This window comes from Amblyomma maculatum, chromosome 4 (genome assembly GCF_055883805.1).
Source record: "Amblyomma maculatum isolate TAMU_Amacu chromosome 4, ASM5588380v1, whole genome shotgun sequence".
Lineage (NCBI taxonomy): Eukaryota > Metazoa > Arthropoda > Arachnida > Ixodida > Ixodidae > Amblyomma > Amblyomma maculatum.
In genome coordinates this window covers 125,154,300-125,172,864 of record NC_139347.1, presented here as the reverse complement: position 1 = coordinate 125,172,864, position 18,565 = coordinate 125,154,300, and the positions used below count along the sequence as shown (strand labels likewise).

The 18,565-nt window shown below is 48.1% G+C and overlaps 1 protein-coding gene across 2 annotated transcripts in view; it reads right to left on the bottom strand.

Moving 5' to 3' along the window:
- Window positions 1-18,343, bottom strand: part of LOC146192317 (transient receptor potential cation channel subfamily M member-like 2) — a 164,602-nt gene extending 146,259 nt beyond the window's left edge. The window contains exon 1 of one of the 2 annotated variants that reach the window (XM_084602439.1): window positions 17,963-18,343. In XM_084602439.1, the coding sequence (XP_084458565.1) occupies window positions 17,963-18,052 (90 nt within the window). In that variant the 5' untranslated portion in view covers window positions 18,053-18,343. The remainder of the gene's footprint in view (window positions 1-17,962) is intronic. The other variant, XM_084602438.1, reaches the window with a different exon arrangement.
- Between the last annotated feature and the right edge of the window lie 222 nt (window positions 18,344-18,565).

Sequence of the window (18,565 nt, the reverse complement as noted above, 5' to 3'; positions counted from 1 at the left end):
AGGCGCTAATATAAGTGTTCCGTAATCTCCACGAAATCTTGCCCACAGATCTGTAAGCGGTGTGCCTAGCAAACAGAAAAGCGGTCATCCTTCCCCCGCAGCACAGATCGAATTTGCTCATACGAATTGAGAGGCCGATTCAGAGGTATATTGACACCATCATTTCCTCCTGTCAATGCAGCTAGAGCATCAAGACAGCGCTATAGTGCTCTAGAATATTGGGCAGTGTGACGACCGGCGCCGGAGAGCGGGCCGCTTTTGCGATGACAGGAACCGACTCCCGCAAGAGGGAGCGACGTGCAACAGGGGTGCCACGTTCGCCGCTCGGCGCGTAGCGGCCGCGGGGACAGCGGGGGTACAGAGGAGGGGCGCGGTTCTCTTTGGAGCTATTTTGACACGCTACGCAAATGGTGCGATATTTAATGAAGGGGATACTTATTACAAGTGCTTAAACTCATCCCTGCCATTCCGTTACGTTACATTGGAGACGCCGTGCTCGCTTGGGCAGTCCTACGGAGCAGCGCGCGATGTTTGAGTCACTATTTCAAACTGTTTCAACGTTTCTTCCTGCGGACAGCCATAAATCGTCCAGATGATCTTGTACTTATTGTTTTCAACGATACGTGGTGTTTTGCATTCGTTCTTCCAGTAAGGGAATAAAGGCTACTGCCGAGGAGCGCTATTAACACGCGGATAAAAACAGTATAATACATGCGAATCAAAGCTTGTGCTTCGTAAGGTCTCTTAGGAGCAGCTTATTTTTTACGAACCTTATTCACGAACGCCTACTTACATTTTGCAGCTTGTGCTTATTAATACATAACAACGTGTATCTTAAATCGTCAGTAATCTGTAAAATATCTCTTTAATAGGTGTTCTGTATGTGCCCTAATCACCGCTTATAGAAATTACAAATGCAGTGTGCGAGCAAAACACATTTATTTATTACCGTTCTAATATGAAGCACTGCGGTATTTAGCGGCAAAAAAAAAAAAAAAAAGGAACATATACGCGACTCAAGCATTTATTCTCTGTTCGTGATTAACAAATACATATATCGCGGACATTTCTTTACGTGCCGCTGACCAAAAGGTGAACCAGCTGTTTAGATTTAAAAAATGTCAAGTACAGCTAGGGCAATACTTCAGATAAAATATGAAAAATTAAACCTGTCACATACGTATACGAGGTAATACGTTCATAGTGGGCACTTAAGAGCGGACGCTTTACTGGCATGGAATGGTACAGAGCTAAAGAAAACACTTATAATTGCGCGTCGTATTGGCAGATATGATGCAGTTGTTGGCGCGCACCGCAAGAGAACGAAAAATGCGAAAACGGTGACGGGCACCAAATACACATGCAATTAATATAAGGCCGAATTCAGATGCGGACACTAATGCGTGTTTATTCTTCGAGCGTGTGGTATCAAATGTGAGTAATCTACTGGATACGCCAACTACTGCTTGCCGGGCTATAATCGGGCTACTTGCCGCGGCTACTCTTTACAGAACTAATCAGGCTATAATTGTTAACAAGGTTGATATTACGCGTGGAATACTTCCAAGGGAATTCAATTATTTTCCCTTTGAGAACTCTTGTCGTGGTTCGCTTACTTTGCAAAGAGCGAACCCGCAAAAACACATGAAATTTCTTTACTTCAAGTGTGAGCTTTCTGGTGCTCTAAGTAGTTAAAATTTTTGAACCTCCACATTTTAGATGAAGGTTGAAAAATCTGAACTGCAAAGGCGTCCAAAAGGATCGTACACCCGAGCCAAATTTTCGGGTAAATTGCGACTATAACTTGGAGCCTATGGCGCAGTTTTTGTTCATGGCGAAAAACCGTGCCGGCCTCACAACCTCTCTTTCGCTGAAGGATCATGTAGCGGAAGCGAATTAGGCGTACACTATAGCCTTTGCGTCCTCTATTTTCCATCGGTCTTTCTTTTTCAAAGCTATTCTTTTTTTTTTTCTTTTTTTTTTTTTATATGTGCACCAAAACAGGACTAGAGCGGTCTTCTGGGGTCAATGACTTACATATTACCGGTTGCTTGAGCACGCAGAATAAAAACTACCTAGAATGAAAACATCTTCTGGAACAATTAAGTAATTGTAAAACTATAATGCATTGAGATTAAATGTCTTAAGTATAGCGCGCATCTCTGGGTACTTAAAGCTACCCGTTACATTAATGTTCCAACGTATGGAAATAAAATAAAATGGTTTGTTCTTATATTAGTGTACAGTTTTACAAAGTTGTTGACTTAATTTTCGACGCTTATATCTACGCGTTCGATTGCAGCCTTTTTGTGCACTGCTTTTTTTCTTATTTCCCAGGCCTCCAATTGGTTCTTAAGCTCGATTGTTTCTCTTTTTTCTTTTTTTATTGCCTGTCATATTTCTCCATTTTTCTTCGTCTTTAGCTGCCTGCTTTCTTCTCCGTCGTGCGTTTGCTGCGCCGCACGACAATTCCAAACCTTTGTTCACATTTGCGGTCGCTCTTTTCATGGCGCTGCGTGCCTCCTTTCTCCCTCCCTTGTAGGCGACACGTTTCTTTTCTTTTTTTTTTTTTTGTGCATCCTTTAATTCCCACTTCTTCCACCTTTCCTGACCCACTGTGTTTAGTTATTTAGTAGCCGTTTACCTGGTGTAGTGTCGTTCATTTTTCATGTCTCTACCTCTATGCGGGGTAGTCCATATTTAATTCATTCGAACTGAATGCCAACTTTTCTTGTGGCTTCAGGTGACTTACTGTAGTTGGCATAGTCTGCGCGTGAAACAACGGAATATACCATTTTTGACTGTTTTGATAATGGGGTTACTGTGGCCAGCTTTAGTCAGCGCTCGAACGCACATGTTGCATGTTTGACTTCTTCATACATCCTGTCTCCACACAGCCCTCTTTTCAAAACGAGTGCATTTGTGGACGTCAATTAGGTGCTTCAGGAATGCTAAAGCAAGCTGTACGGCGAGTGAAGTGTGGTGTGCGAGTCTGAATTTGTACGCCCTCTCCAAGCTGTTTTCTTCGGAGCCCAGCTCCTGTCATGTTGCTTCCGCGAGGTGTTGCCGACGGCCAAAAGGGAAAATAAATTAGGTGATTGCTAACAGTACTGAGCCCCATTAACCGGCATATTTATAAAATCTTGTCGCGAACAGCCCGAGACGACGCACAAGCAAACAAGAACGTACAGTGCGCGCAGTATCCACCCTGCTGCACAGCGCGCATACGCGGGCGCCCGAACGGCTGACACACCAGTTGCTGGTGGCGCCCTCTGCGCTGCGGCGCCTCCGTCATCGCAAAAGCGGCCCCCCGCTCCCATGCATTTCGCTGCGCGGTCGACACACTGCCCAATCTTCTAGAGCACTATAACAGCGCCTCCAAATTCACTCATAAACCACAAGGACCCTTACCAGTGCCCTTTACATACCCAAGGGATGACGAGGAACCGGAAGTGCCATTCTGCGTCTATCTCCTCACGTGGCACAGTTAATAGAAACTACCTTTAAAGAGCAGACCAGGGCGACACACGGACGGCTGCGAGTGTCGCCATGCCTTGTAACGTACGCGCCACCCTATGAATTCCCTCGAATACCAGGACAGCCAGTACTGGAGGTATATCTATACTTGTCCCTCAACAGGGACTTCCGCAGCTTTCAACAGCTGTAGGAGTATTGCAGAAGCTGCACTGAGGAACTTCCGAAGATCTAGGACCCCTTATGAATGCAACTTCATCCACTGCCTGTCCAAGACTGTAGCTTTGATTTAACAATGTCACAAAAATACTGCAATATCAACGCCGGGGTCGGTCCGTATTTGCTTGTTTGTTGGTTTATTTGTTTGTTTCGTCGTTTCCATTTCCGCAGAGCCACGTTGGAATGCTGCCGTCGGAATACAGAGCGCAAAAAAAGGTCGGAAAGAATGAGAACGCACGCACGCAACACAAAAACACAGCTGAAAATGTTATAATAAGGTGCAATGCATCATCAGCAATTCAAAACAATATGTTCTTGAAGAAAACAACACACGCTGCTTACTCTAGGCACATGACAGCGAGGTGTTGCCATCGAGACGATCCGCACACTTGTCCTCTTTTGAGGGAGAAGGCTATTTCTGTTCACTCTGAACTGCAGACAATGGGCGTCAACTGTTCAACCAAGCATGAACAGCCGCGTCGAAACCGATGAAAGCGTGTGAATATTGTGGAGATGGAATACATCAATCACCCGTCCCACAGTAACCGCCGCGGGTTAGGAGATGTGTGAGCGCGTATGTGTGCGTGGGGGGGGGGGGGGGGGGGAATTTGGGGCATGCACAGCCACATCCACTACCATTCATTGCTTTCCCCGCGCATGAACTGGACTCTCGTCCAGTCCGGGCGCCGCCCGTATTGTCCTGAGGCTCTCTGGCGTTTCCTGGTAGCATTACACGCACACAGACCACCACCGAATCGCCAGACCATCGTGCGCCCCCTACAGCAGTGAGCGAGCGGTCATACGAGGAATCTGAACATCCCTCTTCCTATTGGCGTGCGCGTCACACCTTTTTACGACCTTTAATACAAAATTGCATTTACCGGCTACATTGCAACATTTTCACGGTTCTTTGTCCGTCCGTTCGTTCTTCGGTACGCCCGAAATTTGAAAAGTACACAAGGCATCACCTGAATGACGTCAAAGTTTTAGGCGGGGCATCAAAGTTCTCGTTTCCTACTCCCCTTTCCTTTACGACGGCTTAAGTGCCCAAGGTATGCCTGAACGACGTCGACATTGTCGCTTCCTATTCCCTGCAACCGTACTCTGACGGTATCGTCCATTTGGGCTGCGACAATTGCGGAAGGTTTCATAGTACCACGTATACAATAACGGCGTTGCGAGGGCTGCATACAAAGGGGCTCATTGCACTGTAAAAACGCATATTTAGCATGGCGGTACGCGGATCTCTTCATTCAACAATTACCGTGAGCTTGCCCGATCCCGCAACGTATACACCGTCGAGCTTAGCGCACGCCCGCCTTCTCAGGATCAATCAGCGTCCCCGCTTTGTGAGCACTTCACTTGTTGTGCCATTACAATGCAAGACAATATGGTCTACACAGACGGAAACTTCATCACGCGTTATGCCAATGCCAACACGTGAATGACACGGACACTAGTCGATCCGCTCGCCATTAGCGGATTCAAACATCGACGCTATAGACAATCACGCAGGTCAGCGAAGTTTTAGAGCATCGTACCGAACTTCAGGACTATAAAAATTAGCAATGATTAAACGCGGTTAAACCGCTTGACGAGCGATAACTCTCTTTTGTTTGGTTCTGCAAATATTACGCATTCAGATGACGCCATCGCGCACCTATCACGTAATTTCTGACGTTATTGAGAAACAACCACCTTTCAAAGTCAAAGGACAAGGCCAAAGGTGAGAGATAAAAGGCTATGAATCATGGTCAAGTAGTGAGTCAGTAATGCAGTCATGCAACAGCTTACCATAGCACAGCCCACCAGGAGAGACACATTGTTAAAAAGGCTAAGGCCCACTGTGACCTTGGTCCAGCTTCAAGGTCACTACGACGGAACGAAGTGGTTCCCTGGGCGGAGTAGAGCTACCGCTCTGCAACCTTGTCCACGCAACAAGGAGAACCAGCGCTTGCACTGACGCCGTCTACGCAAACGTCGATGTGGTCAGCAGGAAACAATCATCGTACTTCGGTGTCACATGCATTTGCTCGCCCTCCTGGCCGAGGGTACAAAGCACACGCATGAAAGTTTCTTCAAACCCCCTTGTACGTATTGGGGACTTATGCGCTACTTGTTAGACTAGGGGATGAAGGACAATACACGACACAAGCGCAAAAGTGTCGCACATAAGCGCACACAAGTTTTACGCTTGCGTCGTGTGTTGCCCTTCATCCATCCCCGAGTCTAGCATCAATATGTCAAGTCATCAATATGATCAACCAACTGGCCCCTGTGCTAGCATTTTTAGCCCCTTTGCACGTTCATGGCTACAAACAAAACACGGATAAGAATCTCCACGAATGCATTCAGCGCAAAAGTGTCGCACATAAGCGCACACAAGTTTTACGCTTGCGTCGTGTGTTGCCCTTCATCCATCCCCGAGTCTAGCATCAATATGTCAAGTCATCAATATGATCAACCAACTGGCCCCTGTGCTAGCATTTTTAGCCCCTTTGCACGTTCATGGCTACAAACAAAACACGGATAAGAATCTCCACGAATGCATTCCTCCGCAAGTTGTGCAGTCTGGGCGTATGTTGATATTTCAGACCATTCATGCGCGGAATGCTCCCTTGCTTCAGCGATTGCTCTGTTTCTGATTTGTAGCCAGTTCGAGAACAATGTACGCACCCAGAGTCGAAGATTCGCGTGTGTGCCCACTCGCCGTAATTTGCCGTGATGGCGACAAACCGCGCGGCGTATTCATGGTCACAGCTCTAATTGTTAAGGCTGCCGCGCAGGTTCTACAGGGAGACGTACTGCAGCGTCTAGCTCCTTTAGCGTTATGTAGTACAGTAAAGCTCCCGATAATATCCAGCGAAACGTGAGCTGCCAGAAGGACGCTGGACGTCTCCCCCTCGGTATTCCACGTTGAGGGCTGTGTCGGCGGCCGGCTGCTATTGCGGCGGATGACGCTGTTCCGTACTGGCGTGGGTGAGAAAATTCGCCGAATCGCCGGGGGAAATCGATCAATGAAGGGCAGCGAAAATATGTGCCCAGACACGACGCTCCCCGCCGATCGAATCCAGAACAAAATGTGTAATCAGCTATAGCCCGTACGGAGACCAACGAACCGCGGATCAGGAGTTGGATGGTATACGGCTCGTTTCTATGCCACGGCTCAACGGCGAAAAGAAGTTCTGAAGCAGAACAATGTATGCGTTCTGCAGCATCTATAAGTCACTGAAATATAGTCAAGTCGTAGCAGCAAGAGCAGTCTCGGATAAATCTAAAAACATGAAAAATAGTACCTTTTTGGCTGAGCAAACTTGATACAGGGTCTGATTTAAAGTTTTCATGCGGCTGAGTAAGATATTAAGTGCTGTGTTTATCGGCGGTTAACTGGAAAGATGGTCGCGATAAGATTCGTGAATATGAAACCCTGGTCTGTTGAAGTTCATAACAGTCGCCACCAGCCAGTGACTGGAGAGAGGTACGCCGCGTAATTGGCCGCAAACCAAACATGCACCTGCTGCACTTGAGCGCTGCAAAGCACGTCACTCGCCGCCATTTTGCACTACTCACTAATATAGGCACAGTCCCCATACAGGAATAATCCGGCTGGATAGATGAAGAGGACAAGCGTGCAGAAATGAGCGGAGTACGTCGACCCGTCATTTAGGTTTATTCAGGAGCGAAAATCTCTGTTTGCGCGAGTATCCTATTTCTGGCTGCAAGTCTAATATTAACAAAAGAATGCATTTAATGGTTATATTTTTCCCCTTATTGTCCATAGATTTTATTTTCGTCTTTCCACACGAAGTGGAAAAATATAAGTTTGCACGGGACTCCAGCCCATGCCTTTTTGGTTCCAGTGTGGATAGCGCCGAGGCGGCGCTGCCAAGACAGAACGAAGAAAAAGTGCACGGGCCTGTCGCCGGGCCTCGGGTAAACCATCGTCACTGTATCCGCGCAGACAAGATGGGATTTGTAATAAGTGCAAAAGAAGAGGATGTGCAACCGGAAATCTCGCAAGTCGACCGATCTGCTCGTGTAAAAGCTTGAAAATGTTGCGATATGGGCGACGACAGCGTAGCTAAAAGCCGCGCTACTTTCGTAACCAGTAAAGGACAAGAGTAAAAGAAAAACCTTATATGAAGAGCACCGTATACGAGAAGCAAATTTTAAACGCCTATGAATGATTGATGTCCTCACGAGATGACCAGAAGGAGAATCCGGTCCAAAACATTGTGACTGTCCAAAGCGTGGTTATGTAGATGGCTTTTTTATACGTCACGTTAGACGCCTTGTCGGACGCTTAAAAAATATATAGGAGGGCGCTTAAGGTTCGCCTCAAGAGTATATAAACGCGACAGTGCTTTAGACACCGTCTTTTCATTTCCCGAATTTTCGGTATTGAGAGACGAACAAAGAAAGACGCAGCATCTGCCTCGCATCTCGGTGGACACATAGACTGCACTTAACGGCGTACAATCTTAAGATGCATATGTCGTCCGTTCGAACCCCTGTCACAAACTATACCATCCAACTTGACTATAGTTTGAGGACGTTAAATAAGAAGCGAAATGGCGTGATACCACACTCATCGCTACACAAAGAACGCTTGCGTTACAATTCTGATTCGAAATCGTGTTGTTGGTTTTTTTTTTTTTTTTTTTTGGCATGTTTTAGAGGCGATATCTCAATTCTGGAATCCCGCGGCGGCGTTTCGGCCTAACGATACGTTATCGCGTAAAATTGCAACGCAAAATGTGACTTTACGCAACAATTTTTCAGGCAGCAGCGCCTCGTTGCTCAACGTGACCTATAGACGTGGCCTGCATGCTAGATCTCAGCGGCGCTGGGAAGTACGTGAGGCACGGGCGCTGCTATTTAATAACGTGCTCGCGCTAAGCGCTTCGTTCAGCGGAAAAAAAAAAAAAAAAAAAAAGAAAAACTCGGCGTAGTTGTCACCGTTCCCGTGTCAAGCAATCACCCATTGACCTAAACGGCCGTGGTGTCATAACACAAAGTTGAGGTTGACTAAAATATGCCTTGAGCGTAACAACTGTGAGCGTATGAGGTCGCAACAAGAGTCAAACGCCATTGCGATATGCCAGAATGTAAACTAATCGTGCTTGAGATAAATAAGTATATGCAAAGAGGATCCAGGCCACTCACAGGATTTATTAATTGATAGCGTCCTACCCCGAAGTCGAAGCTCGTCTCTTGGACATTCAGCGCTATACGCGATTTCTAAACACCTCGTACTACAGCGAAGGCAGCCATTCTGGTATTTTTGGGCAACATGCTGCCCGACTCCAGAGCACGGCCGCTACTAACCTGGCAACCATGGGCCTCGATCACTTTATTAGAGCGAAAGCTGCTATACGGAGACCTCCTAGGCGGATTTAGAGCATAAGCCATCAACAGCATGCATACCAGCGCCCGGATGGCTGAGTGTTGGGGGGAGCATAGCTTGAAGGACGCCCAGAAAACGATCGTACAGTGAGTGGCCTCAACCCCATAATACCACCGGTGAACGCATCGTTCATGCAGCTAGCGAGGACAAGCGACTTGGCAAAGAATCGACCCTTCTCTTCCCTTTGGCGGTGGTCGGGTATCCTGTTCGCACGGGAAGCGCCAGTCGCCGTCTTCCTTCCGGCCCTGTACATCCTATACGGAATGGGACGAAAGCGCACAAAGCACGCGCCCAGGCAGCACAGAACATCGGCCCAATATTGACTTGTGTACGCAATGTACTGGCCCTAATCAGGGCCGGGAATCGGGGCCGCTGATCTCCTGCTTGGGGGAGACGCTGCTGCCTACCAATTTCATTCAGAAAAAAAAAAAGAAAAAAAAAAAACACGCATTTCCCGAGGGCTACCCAGCGCGCAAAATGCATCACAACAGAAGCACAAGAGAAAGATGTTTGCGCGCCGCTGAGGAATTCGCGAAATTCAGAGACGGCTAGTTCCAAATGTCAATTCTTTTTAAGTATAGCATCCCTGCGTTCACGGTACGTCCCAGCGTCCATTCACTGTGATACTGCTTTCAAAACTGCTTAAAACTCTTACAGAGCTCTGCAAAGACTTGCGCTCTCTTCAGCACCAGAGAGGCGAGAATGTTTCGAGCTCTGCTTTGAATCAAGTCTGACGCACAACCCTCCATTTCCGCCGGAAGTAAGACAAACACGTGTATACGTCTACTGTGAGGAAAATATCTGCCTTTCGTATATCTCATCAAACACAATAAGGTGTTTAAAGTGGAACCAGCAGTTAATCTAAAGTAGCACCCACCAAACTAACAACATGGGAGCTTGTCAAATAAGACCAATTTCTTTGTCAGCTTTCGTCAGTGAGGCCCGGCTAACGCACGCGGTGGTCTCATATTCAAGATCACGCTAAACCTCTATATAGCACGTGTCCATAGTTCCTAATGATTATGCAACACACTCGTGCATCAAAGCAGCACGTTAGTGCTGGCGTGTTAAGTTTCTCATACGGGAGATTCTCTGTTTAACCATGTCGAGCATTCGAGTATCTTCAGGTAGACATATACAAAGCTCTACAAACTGATGACGTGTTCGAACTTACGGCATGGCACGTGGCCTCATCCACTGAAATGACAGAGAAAAACAATTGGTTTGGTTTGGTTTATGAGATTTGATGTCCCAACGTAAATCAGGCAATGAGAGACGCCGTGGTTGAGGACTCCGGAAATTTCGATCACCTGGTGATTTTTAACGTGTACTGGCATCGCAGAACACACTGGCACATTGCTTTCCACCTCCGTCTGCTGGCATTCGATCCCGCATCCTTGGGCAAAGAAGTCGAGCGCCCTAACCACAGCACCACCGCGACGGGTCAGAGAAAAGCAATTACCGGAGCGGCTTGTCAATGAAGCAAACCCGCTGGTTCAAATATAGAGGGTGAGTATCTGTCTTGTTCTAATCTTTTGAGACTTTTTTTTTTTTTAAGACCGATGTGGTATATCAATGTGGATTGTACAGCAAAGCGCACATTTCAAACAAAAGGAACGAAAAGAGTGGTGCCGGCCGCGACAGCTGCTATCAAAAATCTGTCGAATTCATTTATTCAGAATTTAATCAATTGACAGCACAAAAAATTTATTTTGTTTATTAGTTTCAGGGAGGAAGATAGCACTGCTAAACTGAAGACCCTCAACACAGAAGACGAGGCTCATTTTCTGAATCGGCATTGTGGTTTCAAACATGTGCAGTCAAAAATACTCCTTTCAAAGCTATCTGAATTGGGGGCGCTTCGCCCTGTCGCCTTGACTCGTGTTCCCCCCTGCCTTATAACGCATTTAAGCCCAACAACGGATTCTACTCGTTGTACATTTTATAATGGCGCTGCTGCGCGTGATTCGTTACCAAAATCACGTTAAGTTATTTACATAGCGTACACAAACTGGTTCGGTATTTGCCACATGCCGGCAATGTTTTTTTTTTTTTTTTTTTCAATGTGCAACGCGGGAAAAACACTGGTTATCAACGAGTTTTCAAGCTAGCATTTCTAATCGTCAAAAAGTTCTAAACACATTGCCGACGCAGAACAATTTCAAATCTGGGCTCGCTTCGACGCTGGCGATCTTCATTCTCTCCAATATAACGTCTAGCATGAAAATAAAATTTAAAAAAAGCGAAAAACTTTTTGTTGATATGAATTATTCGCCTATTAAATGAGCTATATATATATATATATATTGTGAAGAGGAAGAAGTGCACAAGGAACATGCCAGTCAGTGGCATCGTGATCGCTGCGCGTGCTGGATCTGCCTGTGTTCGCTGCCGCTGTGTTCGAAGCTGATCTGCTCAGTCCTGCTGATCAAGTCCTGTTGATCCGCTGAATAAACCCCCCATTCTTACATTTGGTGGAGGTGCTGGGTAAGATCTATCCTCTCGCCCTGGAACTCCGCAGCCGTACATTACCACCTCCTGCGATGCCTGAGGACGTCAACCACCAAGCCGTACAAGTTGGCTCTGCCATCATCTGCCCCGGCTCCCTCCGCCAGCGTGACCCCGCCATCTTCAGCGGCACTGACGACCACGATGTCGAGGACTGGCTCACATCCTATGAACGAGTGAGCGTTTACAACAAATGGGACGCGGAAACAAAGTTAAGCAACGTCATTTTCTATCTCACCGGCGTAGCAAACCTATGGTTTCGAAACCATGAAGCGGACATTCCATCATGGTCCGCGTTTAAAGCCAGCTTCTCTGAAGTCTTCGGCCGACCAGCTGTGAGGAAACTCCGCGCTGAACAGCGCTTGCGTACGCGGTCTCAGCAAGCTGGCGAAAATTTCACGAGCTATATCGAGGACGTCGTCGACCTGTGCAAGCGCATTAACCCACACATGTCAGAGGCCGAGAAGATCAAGCACATTCTGCAAGGCATCGATGACGATGCCTTTCAGATGCTGTCGGCTCGAGATATCCGCACCGTCGCACAAGTGGTCACACTGTGTCAAAGTTATGATGAACTGCGAAAACAAAGGGCCATAACTCGCGCGAACACCATGCACTCCGAGTCCCTTGCTGGCCTGACAGATGCATGTGAACATTCTGCGCTCCTACCACAAATTAAGAGCTTCATTCGGGAAGAAGTTGCTCGACAGCTCTCCCTTATATCCTGCCATCAAGAACCTTCCTCAAACCTGGCTCCTAGTTTGCGCCACATTATTCAAGAACAGGTAGCTGAATCTCTTCCTCCAGCCCCTCAACCCATGCCTGTTACAGCGCCGTTAACTTATGCGGCTGTTGCGGCCCGACAGCCACCTGCATATGCTCCACCGCCACCAGCCTACGTTCAGCCGCCTCCTGCGCCTGCGCGAGAACCTGCGCAGTTTATGCGACCGGCTCCAAGACCACGTAATCCCTGGCGCACGACGGATAACCGGCCAATCTGTTACACTTGCGGGCTTGCTGGACACATTTCTCGTTACTGCCGCAACCGTCTCCCGGTGTCGGCACCACCTACTCATGGTTCTGCATACTGGTCTCCGACGCCTCAGTATTCCGCGCCTACCGAGCCTCCAGCTGGCCCTCAGTTCTCCCCAGACCGCTCAGCCATGTCCGACCGCCGTTCACCGTCGCCGCGACGCCGCTCTATCTCTCCGATGCGACGTCGACAGAACGCTTCACATGAGGAAAACTAGAGGCCGCAGTTCCTGAGGCGAGAACTGCGACCCAGTCGAACTTCCCAAGTCCTCATCTGTCGCCGACAAACCTAATTGAAGTTTTCGTCGAGGGTGTTGCTGTCATGGCTCTAATTGACACTGGTGCTGCGATTTCGGTAATGGACGCAAAACTATGTCGCACTTTAAAGAAAGTGAAGACGCCAATTGCGGGACTTTCGTTGCGAACGGCCAGCGCTCAGCATATCAAGCCTTTAGCAGCGTGCACCGCTCGAGTAGTTATTCAAAATTCCCTTTATACGATTGAGTTCGTCGTGCTGCCAAGTTGCTCGCACGCTGTAATTTTAGGCTGGGATTTCCTGTCGCGTCATGCTGCTATTATCGATTGTGCTCGAGCTGAAGTGGGGTTCTCGACTATGCCCGATGCCTTACCAGACGCTGATCAGTCAAATTCCGGTGCTAAAGCCCTCGTCGCCGAAGATATCGACCTTCCTCCCTGCTCTTCAGTGCTTGTTCGTGTCGCTTGTGCATCTCTTAGCGATGACACCGTTCTCTTCACACCAGCCCATACTTTCCTGCGCCGCAAGTGCCTTCCATTGCCCTACGCAGTGCTCGCTATTTCCGCTGGCTTTTCCATGTTATGGGTCTCTAACCCATTTAACTCCCCTACTGCTTTGCGCCATGGCGAATGTCTCGGAAGTATCCAGCCAATCGCATCTCTTCTGATCTCTGAGGAACCTGACGACGCGCCGCCTGTGTTCGCTGCCGCTGTGTTCGAAGCTGATCTGCTCAGTCCTGCTGATCAAGTCCTGTTGATCCGCTGAATAAACCCCCCATTCTTACATTATATATATATATATATATAACACTTTTCTACACAGTCCACCTGTACAAGCGGCGCCCACGAATATTAAATATTTGTAGAAAACCAAAAACTCTACAAAAACTAAAAGAATTACCTTATACGTACTTTTGTTCTCAATCGGAGCGGCATCGGAACACTACCGGTCGGCGGGACTTCTGGTCACCCTCCGGTAAAAGTTAATGGCAGTACAGCGAGCTGTAAGCATATATATATATATATATATGTCCCCAGTTCGACCTCTGACGTGTACGCAATTATTGTAAGCGTCCCAAGCTTCAATATCCCAAGCTAACAATATCCAACAACGTGCTCTTCACCGGCAATTGCCATCATCAAGCAGCAAACTTTTCGAGCAGTCTCTTTCTGAAACAGCCTGTTCTCATCGACGCTGCCCTGCTTTCTATTACAACTGCCTAATCAAAGTTCTTAAACAAATGAGCCGCAAGCTAGTCGGTCAGTAACTTGTAACCGCTTTTCGAATCAGTGTTAACACTATTTCGCGCTTCTGGTGCACTTGACGCCACAAGGTACATTGTACACACGGTGGCCAGATTCCACACGACGTAGTCTCATCTCCCCATCGTTCAGCTAAACATACTGTCAATTAAGAACCTTCTGCCATATGCCCTCTCCTCCTCCGCCACTATTAAGTACAACTGAAAGTTCAATCTTCCTGGTGACATTATCCGAAAGTTAGTGGCGTGCGCTTGTGTGTGTGTGCGTTTCTAGAGGTGGGGAGAGAAAAGGTACGATATAAGTACTTGAATTGCCTGTTACTGCATATATTTCTATCGGGTTCCAGTTTTTGGCTCGAACTGAAAGGTTATATTTTTGCTAAGTGCGAAAAACTATCCAACTGGTATTTTCAGGACTCTCTGGCCCGGCAGCACTAATCATGGGCCTAATATCGGTACTATGTTGCCAATGTCATGCTTTAATAGGACCATCACTATGCCAACGCACTACAATATTGGATCGATGATTTCTGCTGTTTGAGTTCTTCCTTCCTCCACTGATGTCCTCTGCATCCCGTTAAATTATTTCAACACTTGTCGCCTTACTTCAAATATGTGGTGCGGCACTCATGTTTTGGTCTTGCTTCATGAGGCGATAACAGCACGCGTACCATTCGGTCCTACTACACAGTGTGCATTTCGTAATTGTACGGCCGACCAAGACCCCACGCCTACACCTTCGCTTTTAAGCTATCCAAGCCATTAACGGTTACCAGAAACGCTCGCTTCAAGGCTCTTCAGTTCACGTCATCGCCGCTCACTGCGCAAAAGGGCACAGCGACACGGCGCCCTGTTTTCTCCATGCGTTGTCCCAAATTCAGCTATAGCACAATGCCGACAAGCGCTTCTGCATTGTACCGACCAAGACAACGATAGCATCAGACACTGCACGGCCCGTTGTACTTCATGAACAGCATTTGACACGGGCTGTAGGCCTGTGGCGCCACGATATCTGCAGATATGCCTAAAGGGATATCTGGATATGATGACGTACGTCATCATGCCCAGAAATAACCAACGAGTCAATTTTGCTGAGAATATAATGACTGCACAGAGTTGTACACTTATTACGGAACTGAAGTTCGCAAACAGAAGACAATCCACAGAGAAGAAGAAGAGAGCACAAGGACAGGCCTGTCCTTGTGTTCTCTTCTTCTTCTCTGTGGATTGTCTTCTGTTTGCGCTCTTCAGTTCCTTAGAAAATCATAAACCAACTAGGCTCAACCAAAGTTTTATTGTACACTTATGGTGCCCATAACATATACAAGCGACAGTGCCTTTGAATTTCGCATTGCTCCGTCGAGCAACGGCCGCCGCGGCCTGGTTTCGGTGGCGCACCGTCGTGGTCAGCAGCACATCGCGAGGAGTCAGGCTGTAAGGCGCAGAATTAAAGCCCCTCAATAAACCAGTAGCGCCCGAGTTATCCAGTGAGCGATCGAAACGAACGAGCGAAATATCTTCTCTGTGTGTCCAAGGTTACAAGTGGAATAACGCTTGCATGAGGCAATTTCGATAATTATTACATATTCACATTGGTGTCGGCGATAAATGAGGGACCTATATAATTCCGACCAGCGCGACTGAAACAAATTACAAGACGACCAAGAAAGATGTTCCGAATTTTTGTTATTTTGACCAGTCGATTGATCCGCGTCTCTGCGATGTAACACCGATTTTACCGGGGTTATCATTTACATTCGGAGCAAATATGAGAATGCGGTCTCCAAGCGAACCCGCAGAGAAGAGGCTGAGCTGAACACGCTCAGAAGAGCGACTGGCATCATCGTAATCCTCCCGAGTCGACAGCTTGGTCAGCGGACTTGCGGGCGCCTCGCCCGGGAGACATCGCGTCATCGCACACTGTGCTGGCACAAGGATGATCACAATAAGCACCTGCATAGACGCAGCAACACGGTTGCGGGGAAAATTAATGCGTGTCTTTCTGAAATCTCCCTTGATCCGTGTCCGGGATCGAAACTGGGAACAACGCCATAGAACGCTGGCAGTCGTTCCGCCAGCTCACCGCATATGCAACGTAAGAGACGGCAGTGTGAAGCCGAGGCGAATATTTCAAAACGGGAGTGCACTAAGTTAGAGTCACTTAGATATTGATCGTAAATGTTGCCAGGTTTCAAACGACATGTGTATATTGATAAATTTCCTCCTACCAAACGAGGCACCTCAGGGGTCACTTTATCAAATTAATTAGTAAGCCGCTAGCTATGAAACGTGTCATTTTTGCGAATTGTTGGGCTCCATCTTTTATAACTCATAAATTATCTACTTATTTATACGCAGCAACAGTGAGTTGAATTTCTAGATGAGTGGGTGTGTACCTATTTCCATGTTTCCTGTGGGCACTAAGCAAGCCAAGGACAAAATTATACGTGCGTGCTGTGCCCTCTTATTTAATGTCGCTGCATAAACGATAGTTTCGCCTCGTCTCCAAACGTCACACTGCTTCCCTTACCACAAAGGAAAAGTCTGTATTTTTGTGTGTGCGTGTTTACACACAAGGTAATCTGAATACTTGTATGTCAGCTCCGTCAAGCTTCGCCCTCGCCCTTCATAATCAACCCAGGTTCCAGCGTATTTCTTCCCAGACACGTGCTTTCAATTCATTTGCATAGCCTCACGCCACTTCTTCAGAATAATCTTGTCGGGCTCCCCTAGTTCTTCACTACTGATCGTGACAACTTCTAGAGCGCTATGCACGAACAGAATGCGTATAAACTATGTATTTCTTTTCTAGCGCAGCTTTTAGCTGACGATCTGCATTTGTCAACTCTAGCCTTTCTTTTTTTTCATTATAACCCATCTTGGTTGATGTTCTGTGCAGGATTACGGCCGATGTTCTAAATAAATAAAGAGTGCCAGTTCGTCCTCCCAGTATATCGCGACCGCAAACAGATGCAAACCGAGTTCTTTTAAAGCCGATGCATTCCAAGGACAGCTTTGTATGTCATAATGTCATATCGTGACAGACGTTAAAAGTGATTGCAATGCACACGCAAAGTTGGGACAAAAATAAAAGAGGGGGGGGGGGGGGGGGGCAAAGCCAGCGATCGAAAGTGCCGATTTAAACAGCACGCTCGCAAATTCCCCAAAAGCAAGTGACCGAGAATAAAAGAAAACCCGACTGCCTCGTGCGCGCACGCAGTTTACGAAATAGCTGCCACTAGCGTGTGTGCACACAAACCAGATTGCTCCAAAATCAAAACGCGTCGCATGAACAAAAGTGCCTCCAAGTGCCCTGTCGATGCTATGAAATTGCATGATTCAGCTTTCAGTCGCCGTTCGATTGCGTAGTTCTGCAGATTCATACAGCTTATTTACGATCGCGCTATCGTAAAAAGCTTCCCTTTCACAATTTAAATCGGGAAGGACTGTATTTAACGTATTCCCCAGACCCACGGTGCAGGAGACAGATTTAGCCAGCCCGGCGACTGAAAGCCGAGGACCGCCCGCCGATCCGGCCGACCACCGACGGCGCCGTCACAACACAGATCGCGCATCGACGGGCGCTCGGGCACTCCGCCAGCGTACGAAACCCGAGGCTCGTCTCGCGCATGACGGCGGCGGGGACTCCTCAAATAACAGGGAACCGCGACAGCCGCGCGCAGAATGGAAGCCATCCGCGTTTTGATCCAAGCCGCGCGCACGTCACTCGAAAGTGCTCGAATGCGAGCGGCGGCTGTCGCACCAGCACTCCGATGAGGGCAGCGCACGCAGCGTGACGACTCACGTCGTTGTCGGTGCTGTCCCGAACCCGCCGCAGCGTCCGTCGACGGAAGAAAGAGCCGAAGCGGGACACGCTGCTCTCGTTCCTCTTCATTGCGGCCTCATTGTATCACACAGCAATCACCACCAACGGCATCTTGTACACAACACACACGACAAAGCAGACAGTCTACTCAGCGCGCGCGCGCGCTCAAGCACGGTGGGGGCCGCTACCGTCGGCCGCCGTCAAAGAAAGCGGCGTCGTGCGGAGCACCACGTGACTGAGGCACGCCCATTCGGCTCGACTGGCGGTGACGGTGAGAGTAGTGAGGACCGCCCCAAGGACGTCAACGGGCTTCCTTTCGCAGACCGGCACCCTGCCTACCGGCCCTTTCCTTCAAAGTGCACGTGCGCGGGTCTCATTTTTGCCTCGTTTGTACGGTGTGCGCGCGTTCGCGCTCTTGGCAAACACCGATCTCGGAGGCTGGTAATGACATGTCACTTTCATGCGAAAGGTGGCAGCACTAGTTTATGCCCTGCGCGCGGATAGGCTGTTTCAATGTGTTTTACTGCTACCAGGTTCAAGGCGACCAATTCGAACGTGCAATGCAAAGAATGTTCTCGATCT